This window comes from Sarcophilus harrisii, chromosome 1 (genome assembly GCF_902635505.1).
Source record: "Sarcophilus harrisii chromosome 1, mSarHar1.11, whole genome shotgun sequence".
NCBI lineage: Eukaryota > Metazoa > Chordata > Mammalia > Dasyuromorphia > Dasyuridae > Sarcophilus > Sarcophilus harrisii.
In genome coordinates, this window is record NC_045426.1 from 309,358,917 (window position 1) to 309,383,416 (window position 24,500).

The following is a 24,500-nucleotide window of genomic DNA, read 5'->3' on the forward strand; positions in this document are numbered from 1 at the left end:
CAGGAAGACTCATCTGCTTCAGTTTGAATCTGACTTTAGACACTTAGTAGCTGTGTGACCCTGGGAAAGACAATTAACCTTGTTTTCCTCAGTTTCCTCTTCTGCAAAATGAGCTGGAGAAGGAAATGGCAAGTCATTATAGTATTTCTGCCCCCCAAAATCCCAAAACACCAAATGGGGATATGAAAAGTCAGACACCATTAATAGTTGACCAAACTAAATCTGATAAACCCAAAGACACCATCTTTCGAGAATAGAGCTCTCCCTTTTTTACTCTTGGATGTGGTGGTAGAAAATTGAAGCACAAACCAGTGGAAAGAACTCAAGTGGGGGAGATTTATATTGGGGGATTATGTCTCCAGATTTCACTCTGTCATTTTCATCAGCTTATAATTGTATTCACATTATATGATCATAGATTTAGATCTAAAAGGGAACTCATTTTACCAATATTCTCAATTTGCAGTAAGAAAACTGTGGCACCGAAATTTTATGGCTTGCCTACAGTTACATAGTAAGGAAATGTCTGAGAGAGAATTTGGTTTTCTGCCCTTAAGTCCAGGATCCTATCTATTTCACTATTCTATTTTCTTATGGTATATGATGCCTTTTAGAAAAGCTCTATTATTTTGCATATTGATAACAATTTGCTTCTATGAAAACTTTCCTATATCAGATGTTTTTCTTGTTCAAAGTGGGAACTTTGTGGCAAATAAAATTAATTTTGTTTTCACATTAAGATTTCCTTCAAAATAATAATGCTAACAGTTGAGAATGGCTTTAATGGTATGATATGAAAACAAATTATATTTTTGTGAATATTTGTGACCATGTCTTATCTTATCCTTGGATGGATATATATATGTATAGTACTAAATGAAGTAGAAAACAAAAAGGATGTTAAATTTGATTCTGGAAGGAATATTTGGGCTAAAACAACTTCTAAAGCAGATCTGCACCTATTTCTGAAAATAGCACTTTTCTGCTGGTAGTGATCACATAATATTGCTAATTGGGGTTGCAGTTTCCCACCCATGGAATAAATTAATTGTCTTTTTATATTTCATTTTAAGGAAACAGCAGAGCCAAATAACTATAGGAATGAGGGAAATACCTTTTACTACTATTTTTGTTCTTAGAAATTGAGTTAAAATGGATATATATATATGCATACAGATATAAACTTATACATGCTGAACTATTGAACTTTAAAGATAAATTGTTAGAAAATTACCAAGCTAACTTCACCTTTCATTTTGGGAAGGTACACATACCTTACATGTAATAATGAAAAGGTGGTAATGTCTTTGCTAGCCAACAATGGCACCTTCTGCTCAAGGAATTTTTCAATTGATAATCATTAAAAAATTTAATACATTATTAGTCATATCATGAGATAGATAGCCTTGTCAAGAACAGTGGAGCTTTGTTTTTAACAAAATTTCTGAGAGCATCAACTTTGATATAATATGATTCATAATCAGTTCTTCCCAAGCTACAAAGATATAAATAGTACCTGCTGGTCTTCAACAGCATAGAAAAAGCAGATTCTACTACAGCATATAGTAAGAATAATTAGTTAAAATTGGAAGATATCAGATGGCATGTGGGGGTGAGCTACATCTTCCAATTCAACTGAGAGTACCCTGCTCCCTTTGGCTACAAAATTCCTAATTAAGATTCTCAAATGGACCCATTTTAAGCCTTGAACAAAGTATTTTGTTTTCCCCTGAGAGATATCAGAAACACTTAAAAATATATGTGTATACATATGTGTATATATTTAATACATATATATGTTTGTCTGTGTGTATATAGATGTATATGTGTATATATATTCATGTATATAAATGTGTATTTATATGTATACATATATTGTACATATATATGCACACACACACACATATATATATATATATATATACACACACACACACACACACACACACACACTGTCTCACCTGGAGAATACTCCATTACTTATCAGAAACATTAAATACCATGTTAAAGGAACAATTCAATGCACAGGTATGCCCCCATTTAAAAATAGGCATGTGCACATGCACATGTGCATGCACACAAACATACACACACACACCCAGAGCACCCTGTTATGTAAAGTTAAAAATAAATCATTTTGGTGAGAATTATTCATACTACAATTATACCTAACTTTCAGGATTTATTTAAATAGCATGTTCCTGCTTACTAAAATTTAAATGTATATTTAGTTATGTATATTTGGATAGCTATTTAGCAAAGGGGCCAGAGAATCAGAGAATCCAAAGTGTTAGAAGCTAAATAAAAATCAGAAAATAAAATCATAATTAGAATCTAATTAAGAAACTTCAATTTCTTTTATTTCCCCTTCTGGGGTACATCAGTTATGGGGGTGGGGAGTATACCTACATATCTAAGTTATGAAAATGTGATGCTGAAAAATAACAGAAACTGAGGCAAAGTACTCTCATACTGTAAAGGGATCAACAATGCACTTATTTATACTTATAAAGGTATTTCCTATGGATTCTATTAATTATGCTACCATCACCTGATGTTCTATTGTAATACGAAAGCAATGGTAAAATGTTCTCTAATTGTGCTCTTGTCAATGGTGAAAAAAGCACATATAACAAAATTGCCACATTGAAAGTGGGACAATGCAAGTATTTCTGTGGAATGATTCTGACTAATTGTCTTGACTGGGTACAGAAGATGGAACTTGAAATGAGGGGAGCTAATTGCAAACAATCTGAAAGAAGGATAACTTTTAAATTGTTCAAAGCAAGTTAATCTCCTGGAGGAAATAAGTACAGTTGAACATCAACCAAATAGCAAACAGTTTCTCTGGTTATCTTGTTCTGTAATACTGGCAAGAAATGAGAGGTATGTGAACTGGTCCCATGCTGCCTCTCTGACTTTAAACACCTAGTATAATCAAACAAGTTACAGACCTGAAATCTAAAAGGATTTGGAGGTATTGTGGATGGACCTTAGAGAAAATATGATCCAATATTATCACTTTACAAATGAGTAAACAGAGAACTAGAGCAGCAAAGTAATTTGTCCTAAATCATATTGCTGAGTCATAATTGAACCCAGGTCTCTTGATCTCTGTACTCTTTCCACTGTGCCATGTTCTTCATTTTTATAAACAAACTATACACACACACACACACACACACACACATACACACACACACACTCACACAAAAACACACATACTTTTAGACATCTTAATTTCCTTTTTGATTGGTTGAGTTAAATGGCAGTTAATTTTAATCAATAGCAAGAAATATATTCTGATACAATTTTATCAAGTACAAGCAAGATATTAAGTATCTTGTATTTGTTTTCTGTTGTTTTTTCTTTTGTTCTTCTGGTTAGTGCAAGTAGCATATGGAATAAAATTAATGTTCCAACTCACCTGGGACATAGTGCAACTGACCCTCACCATCTGGCAAGTGTCCATTTCCAGGGCTGATCTATATACAAATCTTGTCCATACATACTCTGCCTTGACCTAAGCGATTATATTCATTCAATCAACCAATCAGTTTTTAGTCTACTCCTATTATGACTAATAATATGGTAGGTACTTTGAAGGTATGAAAAGAGCAGATAGAGTTTATGCCCTTAATGCACTGATAATCTATTGATAAATGCAACGAAAATTGGAGAATGTTTAGATGTCAACAGATTAAGGGATGCAAGGCAAAGAAAATATATAACTGCTCATAAGATTTAGAGGAATATTTAGAAGTCATCTAATCCAAGGCCCTCACTTTACAGATGATTAAAACTACTGTTTAAAGACTATTAAGTTATTAAGAAACAGAACTCAGATTTAACAACAGGCCTTTGTTGTTTTGTCCAGGAATAATGCTACCCCTCAGGAATCTACAGGACCATTCCAACTGGTACTGTTTGTCAGAAAAGGCTTTTTGAAGCAGCTAAGCTTCTGACTAGCTCTGATAGGAAATAATGTAACATGAACTGAAATGAGGAGTAAATAGGGCATGTATCATGAGCAAGGAAGCAATTTCTGGGGAACAGCAAGTTGATTAGTTTGACTAGAATGAAGGGAGCCCATGGCTGGAAATAAACAGAGAGAAGGAGATTTGATAGCATCAATAGCAACCATGTGGAGTGATATTTGAGTGGAGGTAAGTAGGTTATCTGGGGCAAGGAGATAGTTGGATATAGCAAAACCATCTTGAAAACCTATTCATTAAGCAGGACCAGGAGATCATTATATACTTCAACAACAATATTATATGATGACCAGTTCTGATGGACCTGGACATCCTCAGCAACAAGATCAACCAAATCATTTCTAATGGAGCAACTCTGGGAGATGACTAAAAACCATTACATTGAATTCCCAATCCCTATATTTATGCCCACCTGCATTTTTTATTTCCTTCACAAGCTAATTGTACAATATTTCAAAGTCTGATTCTTTTTGTACAGCAAAATAATGTTTTGGTCATGTATACTTATTGTGTATCTAATTTATATTTTAATGTATTTAACATCTACTAGTCATCCTGCCATCTAGGGGAGGGGGTGGGGGGGGGGTAACAGGTGAAAAATTGGAACAAGAGGTTTAGCAATTGTTAATGCTGTAAAGTTACCCATGCATATAACCTGTAAATAAAAGGCTATTAAATAAAAAAAAAAAAGAAAACCTATTCATTAATTCAGCCGTGAGGTTATAATAAATTAGGGTAGATTATAAACTGGTGGCACAGTGTATAGAGTACTGGACCTGGACTTAGGAAAACTCTTTTATTAGTTCAAATCTGGCCTCAGACATTAGCTGTGTGATTCTGGACAAGTTACTTGATTCTGCCTCAGTTTCCTCATCTATAAAATGATGTGGAGAACAAAATGGCAAAGCATTCTGGTATCTCTGCCAAGAAAACCCTAAATGGGATCACAAAGAGGCAGATATTACTCAAATAAGTGAACAACAATTACCATTAACATAGAAAGGATCATGTAAAGGAAACATAATCAAGAATAAATATAGAAGGCTCAAAAACTAAAAAAGAGAGCCAAAGAGTAAGATGAACTTCAATTCCACATTTTCAAATCTCAGTATCCTCTGGAATGATAGTATAATGTTCTTGAGAATGAAAGAAAATAAGAAGTGGTGCTGATTTGGGAGAACTATCATGAGTTGATGCTTTTAGTAAAATGGATTTAGGAGTATGAAGTGAGAACAACAAATCTAAAGATGAATTTTTGGGAGTCATTCCATGTAAGTATCTGAAACCACAAAAGTGGAGGAGCTAACTTCTTTAAGGAATATGCATATGAATTCATTATATTTGGCTAGGAGAAATTCTTTGGTGTCCTCATCATTTACACTAAAAATACTATAGACATTGGATTGCAAAGTTTTAAGGAGGGAATGAGTAACAAAGATGATAGACAGAGTTGAGTACCTCCCATCCCAAAAAGTTAGATAGGACATGGGATATAGTTGGAAGGGGAAGCAGGATTTGTTGAATTATGTTTACTGGAAACTAAGAACTCAATGTGGGTGAAAGATTTAAGACACTGAAGAGGAAAGGGATAAATGTGGGAATAGTGCCTCTTATGAAGTGAGAAAAGATGAAATTCAGATTACAGATAAGATAGTATCTTTACAAAAGGCATGGGGATGACAAAATAATGAGGGGAATACATGGAAATGAATAGAGAAGCTTATACCTGGTGATGTAAGTTATCATACCCAACTGAGAGGAGATGAAAGCATTTGAGGGAGAGGACATGAAGATGTGAAATAGATAATGTGGTGAGGCTCAATATCACAGCAGCAGTGAAACCACCTAAAATAATAGGGGTTTAGAGCTTTTTAGTTCTAGGAATATTTTGAGGAATACTTTACATAATGGGTGAAGACTATAAAAAAAAGAGGGAGTAAACAATACAGGGTTGGGGAAGAGATGAGGAAATGACAGGATTTCTTTGGTAGAAAGACCCGAGTTCAGATTCTGCCTGTCACTTTACTATCATTAGTGGGATTACCCATCCATCAAAGTGTAAATGTTGAAGATTACTATTCTTGTTATTGGAAGTTTTGTCAGTTGAGAATGACAAGGATTCCTGCAATAGCAGCACTAAAAACAACAACAATAATAAAAAGCAAAACAAAATACAAAAAGCCTGAATTTGTCAAAGTTCTACCATGATTTAGAGAATGCTTAACCCTCAAAAGAAAGAATAATATTTTCCCTTATGTTTAGACTGTTAATATGAAGTCACTGTGGAATCTGTTAGTTATGGGAAGGCCTCTACCCAATTTAATGGGTTACTTATGCTATAGAGTCAGTTCAAAGATTAATTATATGGACAGCAGAAAGGAACTGTTTTAATTTTAAGTAAATTTTAAGATAATACCTTTCAGTAACTATAATAGGAACCTTGGCCACTTGTGTTCATATTCTTGTTACTGCAATAGTGGAAAGAGTTCTGTGTTCGGTGTCACAGGTCCTGAATTTTAATCCTGTCTCCCACTTGTGAAAGACAGAAATCTCTCTGTGCTACCTCAGTTTCATAATTTAACAAATAAAGAGATTAGACTAGATGTTCTCTAAGGTCTCTTTTACTCTATAGCCACAAAACTACTGTCCATCATATTTACCAAAGAAGACTGACATTGGAAACTTACCTATTTTAATGTGATTTTCAAGAAATTCAGGGATTATCAAAGTATTATCACTTATTGTCATGATCAATACTTGCTGACATATAGATCTGATAAGTAGAAATCAGTAGTAAAGGAAGCAAGTGAAAGAATTATCACATTTAAAACAAACTCACTTGTTTATACTTGTTAATATTTACTTGATCCTTATCATTGTTATACCATGGGGTAAATTTGTGTTTTGATTTCCCCTCAACCCTTAAGAAAAAGTAAATGCTTATTTTAATTTTCAATTAAATGGGTTTTCAAGAACTTCCTTGGTTGAATCAGTTGACAGATCGAAACCAATTTTTTTTCCTACTTTGAAAGCTGTATCTTTTTGATAGTTCAAAAACATTTTAGAAGGGGATAAAAGAATAGGGGCAAGTTGAGATCCAATGTTTGGGGTTTTTTCCACTCAAAATGGAAATTTTTATTACAGTGACTCACTAGTAATGGTATTACTCTTATGATCAATTTGCCCATTACCTGAATGGCTAATGACTAGAGGTGATTGACAACTCTTAGATATCACCATTAATTCATGTCAAGAAGAATGATATAAACATACTATAATAAGAACTAAATACTTAAGCTGATATCTTTCCAAGGCACTTCTCACTAGCTCCACAATTTATTACTGAGCATCTGATAGAGCAGAATCCCTCAAACAACCATTTTGACATTTTTAGGGGGAGTCTACTCAAAAAAAAAAAATTCACTTGTCCTAAAAATGTTTTTGCTGCTATATAGGTGGATGTCATAAGTTTCTGGTCAACACATAATGTAAGATGCAGGTGGTTTTTTTTTTTTGTTTGTTTGTTTGTTTTTTGCCAATTAGTACCACCTCTGAACCTTCAATAAAATATATTCTTAGGCAGAAGATACTTTTTAATTATCACCTTCTCATATTCCCAACTTTATCAGAAATTGAAGTGAATATGGTCTGGATAAGATTTATAGTTTGGGTATATGTGTTCTGGGGGATCAAAGAAGGACAGTGGAGAGGAAACTGATTGCACTACTTTTCTCTAGAGATGCTTTTCACATCTAGAAGAATGTCTTAAATTTAAATGGGGAAGACTGGAATCTCCTTGGAGGGTGCATCTTGAATGAGCCTGTACAAAGATGGGAGTCTCACTCATAGTTGGGAAGGGAGTTTTCCTCAAGCAACTGAAGAATTGGCTTTCTTCCTGTCAAGGCAAGAAAATTAAAAGAGGAGGGAAAACAGAAAATAAGCTGTTGAATCCAGCCCTCCAGCTCTTTCCAAAGAAAATGACCACAAATGACTAGATATAGGCTAAATTATTTTGGCTAGTTTAGAAAGGGTTACTGTGTGCCAAGAACTTTAATTGACTGGTAGTCAAAAACGCTGAAGAACACTGTTTTCTTTATGGATACAGCTAACACTGAAATAAATTGCTTTTGGTGTAAGAAATTCTCCATTGTCTCCAAATGACTTCAGTTGCTTCTAGGTTTTTAATAATCTCAACTGAAGATGTTTTTATCTTTGTGACTGCTTACAACTTCCTGGCCCATCCAGGAAGTCTCCATTTGGTCCTTCAGGATGGGTAATTCAGTGATGATCTGGAACTGCAGAGTGGTACAAACTGGCAATTCCTGACCCCAACCATTTACCAGAGCAAGTTTCAGGCTGCTGCCCCTCTGGAGCTGGTGAAAAGATCTTCAAAGAGGAAGAGCCCATCTAGAGTCTGTTCTGAGCAATGTCACCGAAGTTCTCTCTTTATGACTGTCTTCCTCTCCGTTCTTTTGCTCAAACTTTGCAGTAGATAGATACATTGTATGAAATGGATGAGAAAGTTTCAGACTAAAGGAAATCCAGACAGCTAAAGATGAAGAGTCTCCTTGAGGAGGGACTTAATTATGAGGAATAAGGATAAGGTGAGAGGACCCCACGGCCCAAATAAGCAAAGGCAGCTTTTTGCTTCAGCCCGCTTTAAGAATTCCAGAGTGATTAGCAGTCATGGAGTTAGATTGGAGACTTTCTCCCCACTTCTCCTCCCAGGCAGAGCCCCCCAATTGCTATTAAGGGAGGCACAAATACTTTGCATCAATCTTGTGATCTATCCTACGTATTCAGACCCACCCTTACCCAGACTCCTCCCATTCTAAAGAGTCATGAATAAATGGAGCCATCTCCAAAAGATAGCAGAACCTGCATCTTAACAGTTTTGGTCTTTCTCCTCCCCACTCCCCAGATTGATTGGAGGCTGAAGCAATTCCTCTTTTTTACACTTAGTACTCAGAACATTTGGTAAAACAGCCTTGCAAATGTCCCACTTGCCAAAAATAAGCAAATTTTTATAGAAGGCAAATAGGTTGTTGATTTTTTATACTTCACTGCCTTAATACCCCCTGAAAGGAGGATAGTTTAGCATGCTATAGTTATGGAATGTCAATTTTATTTTATTATTATTTTTTTATTTGTAAGGCTGTGATAGAAGGTAGGCAAAGGGCTGTGGTTCCTCCACCATTGGGACTTGTCTGCAGATAACAGAATGAAATTGATGTCTAGACTATGAGGAATTGGACGGGGATGATAATGAGGATAGTGAATAAGATGCTACAGAAACAGGGAAAAAAGCATGCTAATGATTATCACCTTAACCTCAACGAGAGCTAGAGTGGGGTAGGGAAGGGAAAGGAGGGAAAACTTACATGGCAGGGAAGGTGATTTGACTCATATTTATGTCACAAAACAAAAATAGAGCCGCAACACTGGCTTACTTGTGGAAGTGTATACTAGTGAACTGGGGGCACTGTACACAGAAGATCCCTCCTGGTTTGCCTGGCACAACAGCACCGTGCCTACAAGAAAGAGAGAGAGATGGTATCTGGTTTTGGAACACGCACACTAAACCTGAGGCATTATGTCAAATTAAAAAAAAAATACAGCCATATACCAGTGTTTATGGGGCAGTGAGGACCAATGAAATTGTCAGCCTATGGGTCTTATATTCCAAAGACCCCAATGAATAATTCTCAAGAAAAAGAAAAAAGTGTTTCTGCCCAACCCAGCCCACCAAGCAGGAATCATAATTATTCTGCAAATTTTGAAGACCTGCTTTCTAGAAATCCTGTTAGACCAGCCTTTCAAATAAGTACAAATAAAAAAAAAATTTTTTTCTGCCTGCAGAGCTCTATTGGACTTAGCCTACTTCCCCCCCCCCAGGTGGTACAGAGGTAAGAAGATGAACCAATTTGACATTTATTATTTTTACTTGGTCCATATAAACATCTAAGTCACACTGAGTAAGTAGCTCTCTACAAAGCTTTTGCTATTACTATTTCCACTAGTTGATACCCTAATCCCTCCCTCCCTCCCCCTCTCTCTCTCTCTCACACACACTCTCTCTCTCTCTCTGAATCTTCCCATATCAGCTGAAAAATCTGCTCCATTAATCTTGTGGATAAAGGGTGCAAGTCTCCATTCATATAGCTATTTTTCCCTACTCTAACTGAAAAAACAGCAGAGAGCAAGCATATCACTGCCCCAACATGAAGACTTTTATGACATGTTTGAAATCGCTTGATCAAATACTGGTCAGTTCAGAAATTCTTCAGGAGTTATTTTACCTCCTTTCTACTTCTGAAAATAAAGAAGTGGAGATATTCAGAAGATTTTCCAAAAGCAATTTTGTGTGTTTTTGATCTATTTTATTTTGTGTATTTTTAACCTATTATAACCATATAATCTATAGTAAAAAGATAATCCTAAAGGTCAGGTTGCCTTCCTTGAGTGGATAAGGTCAATACTTCCAGTTTATTCTTTCATTACCACCAAAAGAGAAATAAAGTTAACTATCTCCAAAAGTTCACTTATTATAAATGTTTTTCTGTAATAATAAGTTCTTCTTTCATTGGAGCCTCAACTTAGGACTGAAATCTAGAACTACAAAATTACCACAAAACTTTTGAGTTCAAAGAACAAAGATCAATTTAAAAAAATTCTTCCCCCAGCAACTCTTTTTGTTTTTTTTTTTTTAAGCAACATCAGGTAAATTTGAGTATGAAGATATTTGGGAGCCAAAAAAAAAGAAAAAAGAAAGAAAGACAAAACAGACTTGCAAGGCATGAAAGCCCTATTGCACCTGTAAAATGTTTCTGTAGGTTAGCTGGGGAAATGAAAAGCATATGGTGAGGGACAAGGAGAGATAAAAAGGGTGGTATAATTTTGAATAGCAGATTTGAAGTGGTTATGATTGGCTAAAAGGACTGATTCTTATTTGATGTGGTCCAAGCTTTCTCAATTTCATAATTTCTCAACTTTCACTCTTATGGACCTATCTCCCAAAACAAGTTATGACTAAAATTCCCAACCCAAAGATCAGTCCCATTAAAAATCTGGTATAGCTTTTCCACATCCAGACTAGAAGGTAATAACAAAAATGGATAAATTTGCAGAATGTTAGCCTAACAAACAAACATCTTCCATATCATTCCCTAATTACTTGAGAGTTCCAGACCTCAAAAAGGGAGAGTTTTTGAAATGGAGTAACTTCATTTGCTTAATTTTTTTTCTGCAAATTATTTTGAGATCTTGGGCCTTACCTAGCTTGTCCCAATTCTAAGTCCCATTTATTACTTAAAATATTTCCCTTCTCTAACTATATTCCATTAATGCCATATCACAGAACAGAACTAGAAAACGGAGTTTATGAACAATTTAATTTTTCATTTTATATTTTCTGTTTTTATCCAGCCTGACCACTTTTAAAAATTGTTGATTTCAAATCAACCAGAGGAAACACAATTTTCTGGAAAGCCTATCTATTTTGCTTCAGATATACTCCTTCCATCAAGCAAAACTAGATTGTCTTACATGTGATTCTATCTACTTTGAAAATTACTGTCAATACTTATAACTAGAATTTTCAGAAGTCAATAAGATTTATTTTAATGAAAGAAAAAGTTTCTCAGAGTATCTATGTTTCAAATTTGAAATGATCTATTTGTAGTGAAAATATTCAGGAGATTTAATTACTCAACAATAAGACCCTAAGGGGACATGCCAATGTCCTGGATACAATTTACAGAATCCTGAAAGAATGAAATAAATAGAGGATTTCTGTTATAGAATGCAAAATCCCAGCAGAATAAAACGAAATCTTGTTCTTTTTCTTCTGTTATATTTTATAAGAAACTATATTTGAATAAAGTTCTTCTGATACCACAAATACATATGCACCTGTGCGCACACACGTGCGCGCACATACACATACACATACACACAACACACAATAATAGCCTTATGCCATAAGGCTGACCTTTGTAAAATAAAAATCAACATCTGCCACAGGGCTCAGTTTTTAGATTACCTAAACAAGCTCTCCCATTCAATTTATAATGCACTTATATATTCAGTTAGGACTTCTGTGACCTTTTATTACAAAAATCCTTGAAACCCCACAGAACTAAACAGCAAAAAATATTATTTAATATTAATGTAATTTGGAGTATGCATTTTTAAAAGAAGGCAATTGGGCAAATATGCAATATATATATATATATGGGGGATTTCCAGTTAACTCATCTTTTATAATTTAAAAAAAATATGGAGAGATTTTCCACACTTCTCATGACCACACTTTGTTTGCTCTTTTCTGAGTTTAATTTTTCAGATTAGAACTCAAATACCAAAAATATGACTATAGATATACAAGTTAAGTCTTGGGGCCTAGATTTAAAAAACAATCTACCTTTTGCATGTTTTTCACAGTCATTTATCCTGATCTCAAATGAAAACCTGGATTATTGATAACTGGAAAAGGCATCAAACAAATGTAGCAAATCACAACTGGGTGGATAAGTGGAGATTATTTCTCCAAAAGTCACATGTAGTAATAATGATATGGTAACCAACAATATTTTAAATGATGGAAAAATACATAAAGGAGACAGAAGACTATGAAACTTTGTGGATTAGCAGGTTAGCCAATTATCTGAAATTATCGTATGAAAAAAGGGAAAAAGAAGGCTTCATTGTTAAATTTAAAGAGAATAGTGTAATCATCAGATAATAGTAACAAAAGAATGAAAGTGAACCTTTATACTCTAATCTGAGAGGGTACTAAAAAAATCCTAATTCTAGAGTTCGGTTTTACAGATTTATCTAGGCACTCAAATTCTTTTTTTTTTTTAAATAACTTTTTATTGACAGAAGCCATGCCAGGGTAATTTTTTTACAACATTGTCCCTTGCACTCACTTCTGTTCTGATTTTTTCCCTCCCTCTCTCTGGCACTCAAATTCTTAATGGACTCAAGTTTGAAGGGCTCAAATGGAAATTTGCTATTGGTTCCTATTAGGCATATTTATTTAATAAATTTTTTGAATCTGGTGATTAGTAACTTAATAGTAAAGTGACTTGAGGATTCATTGTTGTTTTCTGTGAATTTGGCAAAGGAAGGCTGAGTCAACCAAGTAAGCTCATAAAAGGTTAGGCAAGCAAAATTCTGATTTATTAGACAACTTAGAAAGAAAACCACAAGTATAGTTTTCATCCATGAGTATCATCCTATGACTAGGTACTTAGGGTTTATACTCCAGAACATCAAGTTATCATATGTGGTTAACAGTACATGTATTAAATTCCCTGCTTTTTTCTATATAATACTAAACATGAAAATATTGGAGTCAAAATCAAAATAGACTATACTATAAATAGTGATTATAGTATGAAGTGGTAGAAAGTATTACATTTGGGCTCAAATTACCTAATTTGAATTCTACCTCTTCTAGTTACTGCTTATGTAACCTTGGGCAATTTTTCAGGTTCTCAGTTTTGTCATCTCATCATATGAGAAGGTTGGACTAAATGATTTCTAAAGTTTCTTCCATTTCTAGTTCCTAGGATAAAAATATGTGTAACTATAAATGCATTATATAATGTTGCTTTCAAATCCAGACAAGACTATTATGTAAATGCATTTCAATTAAACGTGTTTTTTTTTGGTTCAAAGTAGAATTCTGTGATGGTCATACACACAACCATATGTAAGAGGTAGAAGATTATATTGGGAAATAACTGATATGAAACAACAACACAAAGGTGTTTACAAAACTTTTTTTTTTCAAGTCCTATAAGAGAAAAAGAATGTTCTCAGTATAGAAGTTGTTTTGGAAGTTGGACTCCTGAATGGGCTGCTTAAATACATGGTAATCAATAAACTCTCCCCTCTTCCCTTCTCTCCCTCCCCCCCAAAAAAAAGATAAATATGGCTCAATCAAATTGTTTTTTGGAAAAGATCCCTACAAGTGAATGATATTAAACATTCTTCGCTAATGAGCTGGCTCTGGTTTTTAACAACTGTCCTGTTGTTAAGGATGAATATCCTGTAGGCTAACTCTCAGTATCTAAGTAGTGTCTGGTGTTGGAAGGAACTTAATTTTTCCTATTTAGTTGCCAGACCAGGCAAGACATGTGTGGTACTGACCAAAAAAAAAAAAAAAAAAAAAACTCAGATTAGACAAATTCAGTGATCACTGTGGATAGCTCTTAGTCTTATTTAAAAGCCTGAATTTTCTTACCTAGATAAAACTCAGTGATTTTCTAGATTTTGTCTGAAGATTTGGGATCTCCCTGGACCTAGTTGCTGGTTCTGGCTGCCTGTCATCTTCATCATATCTTTCTAGTTTCTAGTTCTCTTTGATAACTCTGGCTGCCTGTTTTCTCTGTCTGCATGGTTTAGGTGTCACATGAATATGATTAATAACAGAGGAAAGGGGAGATACCTTCCCAAAAGAAATAGTGGATTATTGTTCACACACCCAATATAATGCTAAGATATGGGAGTTTTTTAAAGTGGGATTTTTATGCTAGTACAACTCCAGGGAGGATCCTTTGATTACATGTTAAAAGGAAGGGAGAAAAAAATCAAGACAAGAAATAATCAACCTGAAAATATTCAGCGACAAATCAGAGTTCCTATCTTAATCCCCCCCCCCAAAAAAAGTAGTACTAATAATGATTTCTTTTCAACATGCCTTGAATTTCACATGTTTTACCTCAGTTGAGTTTTGTCTCATGTCTGTCCGTGTTAGGAGAGATCAGATTTTTACTAGGTCAATTTTTGTAGGTTTCATATTCAATTGATGACAAAGCATGGCTTAGAAACTAGGTTTCTAGTGATAATTATGTCTTTCAATTACTTTGAGAATTTTTTTTCCAGAAAAGGTGGAATAATTGTAGAAAAAGAAAAATGTCTGAACCCAAAAAGTCTGCAAAATATTTTTCTTCATTTCACGAGAGGAAATAAAGAAATGGAGCCTGTTATTTAGAAGTATTTTTAACCTCTCTTCTTTCCACAGCAGAAGAATAAGAGCTTGATTTCTCAAGCTTTAACACAAGTCTAAGAGTCTGAGTCAGCCAAATGGTTCAGTGGACAGAGTGCTGGACCTGGAGTCCAAAAACAATACCCAAGTCAATTCTCAGACATTAGCTATGAGAACCTCATTTGATCTCTGTGGACCTTAGTTTTTTCATCTGTAAAATGGCACCTTCCAGGACTGTGGTGAAGATGAGATAACATTTGGAAAGTTTTGTAAACATTAAAGTGCTAACAAAAGGGATTGATACTGTTTGTTCAGTCTTTTTCAGTCATTTTTGTATCTTTGTGAACTCCTTTGAAGTTTTCTTAGCAAAGATATTGGAGTGGTTTGCCATTTCCTTTCTAGCTCATTTTTACAGATTTCTAGCTCATTTTATAGATGAGGAACTTGAGGTAAATAGGGTTAAATAACTTACCCAGTGTCATATAGCTAGTATCTGATGCCAGATTTGAACTCACAAAGATATGAGTCTTACTCATATCTGCACTCTATCTACAATGTCACCTAGCTACTTTTAATATTATTATTTATTTAAATAATTTAAACTGCTATTCTGGACCTTTATAATAGCAGCAGGTGAATGGCTACATAGCTCAAACACTTATACTATCATTTCCTTTTGGAAAGCCAGAGGCTTTTGGTTTAGCAAAAGTATAGCAAAAAAGAATAAAACATTGCTACTGAAAGATATGCTCAACAAAGACAAGAAAGTAGGTTAGAGAGTACAAAAAAAATTTCCTTATCTCCTTAGCTTACCTTTTGTTCTGGCTTTTAATTATGTGTGTGTTAAGTTGGAAATGCTTAAGAGTATGTAAGAAAATCTAGCCTAAAAGTGCAAGTTATCTCAGACGCTGGGATTTGAACAGACATAACCTGAACAGACATGACCTGAGAGTCACTTGACTTTTCTTAGCTGAGCTTGTTGGCTATGGAAAGAAAAAAAAAACCCTTAAAGAGAGTCAAAGTATTGCACTTTAGCAGAATGAAGCTGAAACACTTTAGGTATTAAAGAAATGAGTCCAGAACTCAGTACCAGAGAGCATCTCAGCAGAGTCTACAGATCTGAAGGCTATGAGAGCAATGATTAACAAGACTACAAGACCAAATGAGCAAACATTCAACAAAGATATCATAAGATCATCAGAGATATCAAGACCAGCAAGCACTCTATAACAGAAATTATATACACATAACCAATAATCACCATGATACCAGCAGAACACAAAAAGGAAAAGAAATAAGGATAATTTTAATAGGAATAATAGGGGCAGCTAGGTAGTGCAATGGATAGAGCACCAGCCTTGAAGTTAGGAGGACCCAAGTTCAAATTTGACCTCAGACAGCCTAGCTGTGTGACCCTGGGCAAGTCCCTTAATCCAAATTGCCTTGGGAGGAAAAAAGAAAAAAAAAACCCACAATCATAATAGCTAGCATTTATATAGCACTTCATTTTATATATATATATATATATATATATATATATATATATATATAGCACTTACAGAAGGCTTACAAATATTATCTTTTTATCTTTTTCATAGTCCCAGGAGGGAGGTGCTATTATTAGCAGTTACTATTAATTGTTAAGTAGAGCACAGACACCATCCCCAAACAGTATGATGTCATCACCAAAAGAAAGTAGTTCCCCTGAAATAAAAAATGTGAGCCACTTTTTCACAGATATTTGTCACATTGCCATTTATATGTGGTTCCCTATGTACTGTCACTCTCCTTATTAACAATGTATTTGTATTTCTGAAAGAGTAGGTATTACATTTATGGGGAAATTATTTTAGTCATGTTTCTTATTAATATACTATTAATTAATATATTAATAAGAATATAATACCTTAGTGAACTATCTTGGTTCAAAATAGTGAACTATTTAGTTAACTATTGTGATGTTGAACTTATTGTGTCCTCTGGTTGAAAATAAAGAAAAAGTTAGCCCTTTATGGCTCTTTGAAGTTTTGAGTGACTGTAACTACACACAGAATCCTTTGAAACTGAAGGAGTTTCTGGAGTAGGGATCTATGGGGGAGACAAGGTTGAGTGGTTTCAGGTTTGATACTTTCTGGATATTTCACGTTTTCCACAAGGGGATAACCTTTCTATTTTATCCTTCCTAGTGTTGGTTTCCATTCTGCTAAACAGATTGATAGACTTTATAATTAATTCACCTAACAGTCATCAAAGTAATACTGAGTCAACTTAAACCAGTGGTTCTCAAACTCCTTTTCTCAGTATCTTTACGGTATTAACAACTATTGAGAATATGTCCAAAGAGTTTTTGTTTATATGGGTTACATAATATTTATCATAAATAGAAAAAAACTAATTTTGAATTTGTAGACCCTCTGAAAGGATTTCAGAGACCCTCCAGGATTCACTGCACCACACTTTGAAAACCACTGACTTAAACAATACGTTCCTAACAAATACTTTGCTGGATTTTTAGGGTTGCTGCCTTATCTATATAACCTCAAACAATTTATTTGTCCTCTCTGGGCTATAGTCCTCTATTTAAAAATTGAAGGATTCTTTGAAGATTAACACTCTGCAACTATTAGAAAATGAGCTTTGAGCATGTGATAAACTCTTTTATTTATTTCAAATAAAAGTTTTATATAAATGAACTTTTTTAAAAAATCAAATCTTTTTTGAAATGCAAGCTGGGGTAGAGATTCTTTGTATTTGGTTAATATTTTTCTGATGTGTATAATTTTCCTCCTATTTTGTAAATTTTCTTCTTCATAAATCATATTTTCTTAATAAAGCACTGCTCCATGAACTACTTACCCCAATCTTGAGTTCTTCCTACCATAAGATTTCCAAAAAGGTCATGCTGAGAGTTGAATGAAATAAATCAATGATGGTTTCCTGACTAACTAGAACAGCTGTATCAAATTGCAGGCAAGTCTATTTCCAAGATTGGATTAGAATATTTCTATTACTTAGTGACCTTTAAACCTGTAGTCTAAAACATCATTGGCTAATCAAAATATCATAAAGTTCTCAAACCTTTCTGTATTCACTTTTAATTTTAAAAATTAAGTTCATTGGAAAGGTAGGATGAAGGTAATTAAGAAATTGAAGAGATTAAACAAATCATCAAATGTGATTCACAAAAATCCAAATGTGAATTGCCCAAGAGGCAATTCACAGTCACATGCATATATTTATTGGTGGGACTCATTCTAGGACCTACCCTAGGACAAAACAATGTGGTGGGTACTAGGGGGAAGGGAGGGAGTTATAAAGTATAGAGAAGGGACAATTCATTACCTAGAGTAGAAACTAGAAAGCAGACTAAAAAGGGGCTACCAGTAAACCTTGATATTTCCATAACTATATTCAACAAGCTCTCTAACCTATGAATAATAAGCAGAAGCCTCTCTCAATACAACTGTGCATACTTTAATAATTCTGAGGAAGCATATACTAATTCACTGGCTTAATGTGTAACAATGTTGATTAGTGTTCACAGGGAAATTCTTACTGAACCACATCTGTCTTTAAGAACCACTTATGGTACTTTTCAGGCCTTACAAGTTTACAATGGACTGATTAATATCTTTTCTTTAAAAAAAAAAAAAAAGACACTGGCAAAAATTGGGAAATGACTAAAGACAAATGTGGCAACTTTGTTACTTGGCATGGTAGCGCCGAATACCCCCATCATGAACATTAAAGTTTTTCAGACATTTTATTTCATTGTTCCTTTGTAGAAAAGAAATGAAAAAAGAAATATTGAAGTTAGTGGCTTTTTTAAGTGGCTTCCCTCCATTTTTACTTCACTGGCATTAGAAAAGCTGATGTCTCAGTATGTTTGATAACTTTTCCTAAAATACGTTTTCCTGATTGCTATTTCACATCACTGGGCATCAGTTTGGGTTTAAATATTGAGGACAGACATGATTTCTATTTTCTGAGTAAAAAATTCTACATTCTTCTCTGTCCTGTATGTTACTTTAAAAAATAATAAAACAAAATCAAAAAATAATCTCCAGTAATCACAGAATCAGATTAAAAGGAAACAGTGGCCATATAACATAGTCCAATACATAAAAGAACAAGAATTCACTTAATCTCAGAAATGGTCATTTGGCCTTTACCTCATTTCATCTTTTAGTCAGAGTGGAAAATATAAATATTTCTATTTCTTAAAAAACAAAAGATTAATGGATTAATTTGTTAAAAACAAAACAAACAAAAAACAGCCATACTAATCCCAAATCAATTTAGAGCTGAGAACAAGTATCGAATATTTCAGATAATGAAAATTATTTTTTGAGAAATGATAAAGAATCTAAAGGAAATGGTTTTAATAGGAAAGGGGTTTCAACCTTTATTTTACTATGAATCACATATACCATAAAAACATACACACCAATGTACATGTGTCCCAGGCTAAATATTTGAGGTACTGGGATATACATTTCTTTAGAATTATGCCAAGTTTAACACAATGATAAATGCATGTCAATTAACCCTCAACCAGATTTAAATGTATAACCCATTAACTAATTTAATCTCTCAAAAAATAACAGCCGTTGGCATTATTCTTTGAATAATCCTTGTTTAGTTTCCATAATGGTATACATTTTAATGAAAAACTCATTATAATGTAGCATAAGGCATAATTAATTCTGAATGATTCCTTTGGTGTAAATCACTAGTACAGATGCTGAATTCCATTTTCTACTGACTTTATTAATTTTTCATAAACCAATATTTCGACTGTAATGGGTTGTAACAGTTCCATAGAAGTTTTAGAAATGCATTAACTGTCATCAATGCTATTAATCTAAGTAGAGTTTTGCCATTTGTATATTAGTACTTTAGCTCTACATTTTTAAACCCCTGAATACAGTTTTTTTTCCTATTCTATGAATACTAGTATCTCTGCTTAATTAACATAAAGAATATTAAACAATATTTGGCTAATTTGTCTATATTTACATAATGATTTAATCACGAGCAAATATTGGTGTACTATAAATTGACAAGGACGGATACTCTAATTGGTAAGAGGAAAAAATCTTCAAAAATGAAATGACATTCAACTGAATTGCAAAACAAATAAAAATACAAAACCAAAATCTCCTTTACTCTACTTTTTGTTTTGCTCTCAGATATGGAGTCACTCACCCCAGGACTCAAATTTTATAACAATCTTGGAGTTAAATATCAAAACAATATTTAAATTATAGTTAATTTGGCCACATACTGTGGACAAGCACAGATACAACCTGATCTCTCCTACTTCTTTAGTGGCTAATATATTTAGTAAGCAGCATTTGTTGTTGTTATTGTTTTTAGAAAGAAAATCATCTATTCACTTGACCTTTATTAAAGCATTTCTATGTGCACTAATTTGAATATTGTACATGATAATCCTCAGCATATAGGGATTATAGCCCATAACTTGATAACAGTAGGGTCCACCCACTAAATTACTTCCCTTGCAGTGGTAATAAATTGCTAATGAATTTGCACTCTCCTGATCCCTACTCTGAACCAACAGTATACAAAAGTTAAAGGTGCGATCTACAGCCACAAAATAGAGCAAAGATAATTAGTCAATAGAAGGAATGATCTCATGACTTTTACCTTATTATTTCTGCAGTCTAACAAACTGAGCTAAAAAGACATAGATTTTCCTCACATTAAGTATATGAAATAAATACTGCAGCTGACCTTTCTCATTGGACTTGCACATAGAGAGATAACATATGACTACCTCAAAATGGAAACAATCAACCAATAAATATTTAATTGAAAATAATTATAGAATAAATTTGTGCATTTAATGCGATGAAGATAAAAATCATACCTATATTCCATATCTATGTCTGTTTATTGTATCTTTCAAAAAAATGTTTATGTTGTTAACTATTCCTCCATAGCATCCAATATGGTATATTTTCTAGCCCATTCCCTCCACATAAATAGAGTCACAGGTGTGAGGCTCAGTTTTATTCTATTTGTATTACTATGAATATATGCTGCAAAATGACCATTTCTAATGTTCAAGGAAATAAGTCTAAAACAAAAAAGGTTGAAAGAAATTTTCAGGATTCCTGAAGAAACACATATACAAATAGACACATGAAATAATGTGACAGATTGGATTGAAAACTGTAGTTAAGAAATAGGATGATCTGGATTTCTGTCCTATCTTTGAGACACAATGGCTATGTTTGGACAAGTCATTAAACTCTCAATGCCCCAGGCAAATCTCAGAAACAGTTGCAGAAAAGGTAGCCTATTTGGGGAATGGAGTTCCCTCATTTTGGAATTCCCTAATAATTAAATAACAAGGTCTAGTGGCTATCCAGATATATACTTTAAGTCATTAGACTAAGCACTCAAGTACATAAATGTTTATACATATCCTTATGTTTGGGTATATAAATGTATGCAGATAAAAAAAGGTATGTTTTAAGGAAGGGGGTTAGAGCAAGAGACAAACTTATATACCTTGAGGGTATATAAACTGTTTTTGCTTTTCTTCGCATCATTAGTTCTTAATGAATGACTAAAATAGGAGGATTGAAGTTATGTAGCAAAGAAATCATTCAGGCAATACAATATTTTCACTGAGAATTAAGAGCTAAAAATTCGTATGGAATTCTATCCAGGTAGCAAGATGTAGATGCTGATTGACAAACAAGTTGAAACATGAGTCAGGAGAGCCTATGTCCTTTTAGAAGCTGACAGGGTAAGGCATCCAACTCTAACTGAAAGTCTAAAAGTGGAAGTCACATAAAACCTTCTTGACACAGCTACAAGACTTGTGATATCTATGGCAGGTACATATGACCTCCTGAACAATTTGATCTAATAGGATAATTTTTACTTTTCTATTTAGAATTGTATAAAAGCTTAACTCATCCAGAGGTAGAGGAAAAGATGGTTTTCTCTGGCATTCTGTTTAATGCAAATCTCTATCAATAAAAGCACTTTTATTCACCTGATAATAACTGGTTTTTAAAAATATTTTTGCATTGTATTTTGTTGTTTAGTAATTAACAATATGTAAGAGACATATGGAATTATGCCTCATAGAAATGACTGGAAGTTATCTTAGAATTTGGTTAATAAACACCCTCATTTTATAAGTGAGGTAACAAAATGAGAGACATTCAGTGACTGGTCACATATTTAGTGGCAAAACTGGAACTGGCATTCAGATCCAAAGGGTAAATGCTGGTGCACTTTCCTAAATAGATTCTCTTTCCACACATAACCATATCCACATATTTTTCTACATTCCACTTAAAGAATGAAAATGTCAAATGGCACTTTTTTCTTTGTACATGGGCATAGATGACTACTAATCGAAATATTAGATTAAGCAAAATATTTCATTCCCTTGCAGTTTAGCTGTTCTATTAGTAATGACCTCTTCAAAGTGCAACTCAGCAGAGAATGAATGAAGTAGGAAGGAATTTCAAAACAGCTACTATGTGTAAGGTGAGCTGAAGCTGTGCAAACCCAAGGGAAGACAGTGGAAGATACTTTAAAGATGCATTGAAATACAGTTTCAAATAACAAAGAATATTTGTAGCTACTTGGAAAAGAGCTAGGATACTAGCAAAAAATAGAAAAGCTTACTTTTAGCAAAAGCCATTAATGGTTTTTAAGCTTAAGAAGCAGAGGGGTAAAATGCAACTATCTCTAAAAATGGTGGCCACATAAATGTCAAACATATGATTCTTGTTCAAATTGATTGCAAAAAAGGGGATGTGATCACTAAACTAACCCATCATCCCTTGATTAGAGGTTATCAGAGAAATATCTTTGGTAGCAGAAAGCTTTTCAACTTTTCTTTAGGAAACAGCATTTTGAGTATAAACAAGCACTATGATTATCCTAAGAATCAACTGAGAGGAGTTCCAGCTCTCAGATTTGGAAATGGATAAGGCAGATCAGAATTTTCAGGGTTTAACGTGAGAAAGATGGATCAATAAGGTAAGGGGGAGCGGGAAAGAAAGGAACTGAAAAAAAAAAACTATATCCTATCCCAAATGGGAGACAAAGAGAAGCAGATGTACAGAATAATGTCAATGAAGTGGAAAATTTCCAGGTTAAAAATCCTATGCCTTTGGGACATGAATTTGTAGCTTCTTTTTCACTCCAAAGCATCATATTTAAACCAGACAATTGTAAATTCCACAAAACACCACATCAAAAAAATGTGTCCTCAGTGGGTTCTGAAAGTCAAAAATGGGAATGTAACATTATTGAGTTATTCCATAGGGATGCCTCTGTTTGCTTAAGGATAGAAGGATAGGCTAGCTCTTTGAGTGAATAAAAATAGAATAAACAAATTATATGCATTGGAACATAAAAAGCTGGGAAAACAAAATTCTTTATCACAATTCATCTTGAAAAAAATGACATTAAGAATAACCAGATTAATTTCAGAATATCCTTTATTGTGTTTTGGTTTATTGTGATTGTGTTTGGTTCATGATTTTTAGTGCAATTGGTAGGTGTTTCACAACAAATCTCAAGCTTTAAAAGCAAGTGTGTGTAGGGAAGGTATGATAACTTGCTATGGTATATTCTTAAGAGTTAAACTTTTCAGAAAGATAATGGGAATAAGATGTCCATTACTGCGCTACCAAGAGGCAAGTCTCAACCTAACACTGAAACATTCACTTGTCTAAAATCCATAATTTGAAAGCATAACCAGTAAGTGAAATGTAATTTCACCAAGAGATCAAAAATATCTGGTTTCATGATGATCCAATTTCTTCCAGATGCAACAGTCTACAAATTGGAAAAGTAAACTTGAAAAGTGCTTTATCAAAATAATTGAAGAAAAATACACTTCCTGCAGTTATTATTTGTTTGATTTCCAAACACAGACACTGTCAGGCATCCATCCCTATCCAGTCTCACCCATACCCTATTCTTTCCTGTCAATGTTTTTCTAACACCATATTTTTTTTCCTTTTTTTTTTTTTCTTTATGAATGTACACTCAGGGGAAAAAAAGCCAATAATAATAATGTCACTAGGTCCACTGTTTACCATCATCTTCAAGGTTTTAGATATGATTTACTCTACATTCCTCCACTTTTGACTTTAATTGTCTGCTTCTAGTTGTCAGGACATAACTATATCTTAGATTTGCATTGCATTAGAAGATCTTTCCTTTCTCTATTGATCTTGTCTTATGGAGTAATTTAACTCAATTCCAATTTTCTTTTGCATGCGGGGTGCTCTCCATCCCAGCAAGTGAGTTATGTGTATTCAAGTGGTGCATCTTATGAATCTTGTTAAGCTTTACCGCCTTATAGCCTCACTGATGGAATATTTAATCACAGAAATGAGTTGGCAGATATGATATAAAATGCGGTTAAGCCTTGCAGCCTGTGTCTTCGCCAGCAATTGAGAAACTGGTGAATTTCCCATTCATCAGTACCATATTGACAGCTT

At 33.8% G+C, this 24,500-nt stretch overlaps 1 protein-coding gene across 29 annotated transcripts in view; it reads right to left on the reverse strand.

Moving 5' to 3' along the window:
* The window catches only part of RBFOX1 (RNA binding fox-1 homolog 1), a 1,689,737-nt gene that overhangs the window by 70,731 nt on the left and 1,594,506 nt on the right, over positions 1 to 24,500 (reverse strand). For 25 of the 29 annotated variants that reach the window (XM_031951810.1, XM_031951238.1, XM_031951046.1 and 22 more), the window contains one exon: positions 9,446 to 9,526. The exons of the other annotated variants lie outside the window; for them this stretch is intronic. In XM_031951810.1, coding sequence (XP_031807670.1) covers positions 9,446 to 9,526 — 81 coding nt within the window. The remainder of the gene's footprint in view (positions 1 to 9,445; positions 9,527 to 24,500) is intronic. 29 annotated transcript variants of the gene reach the window in all.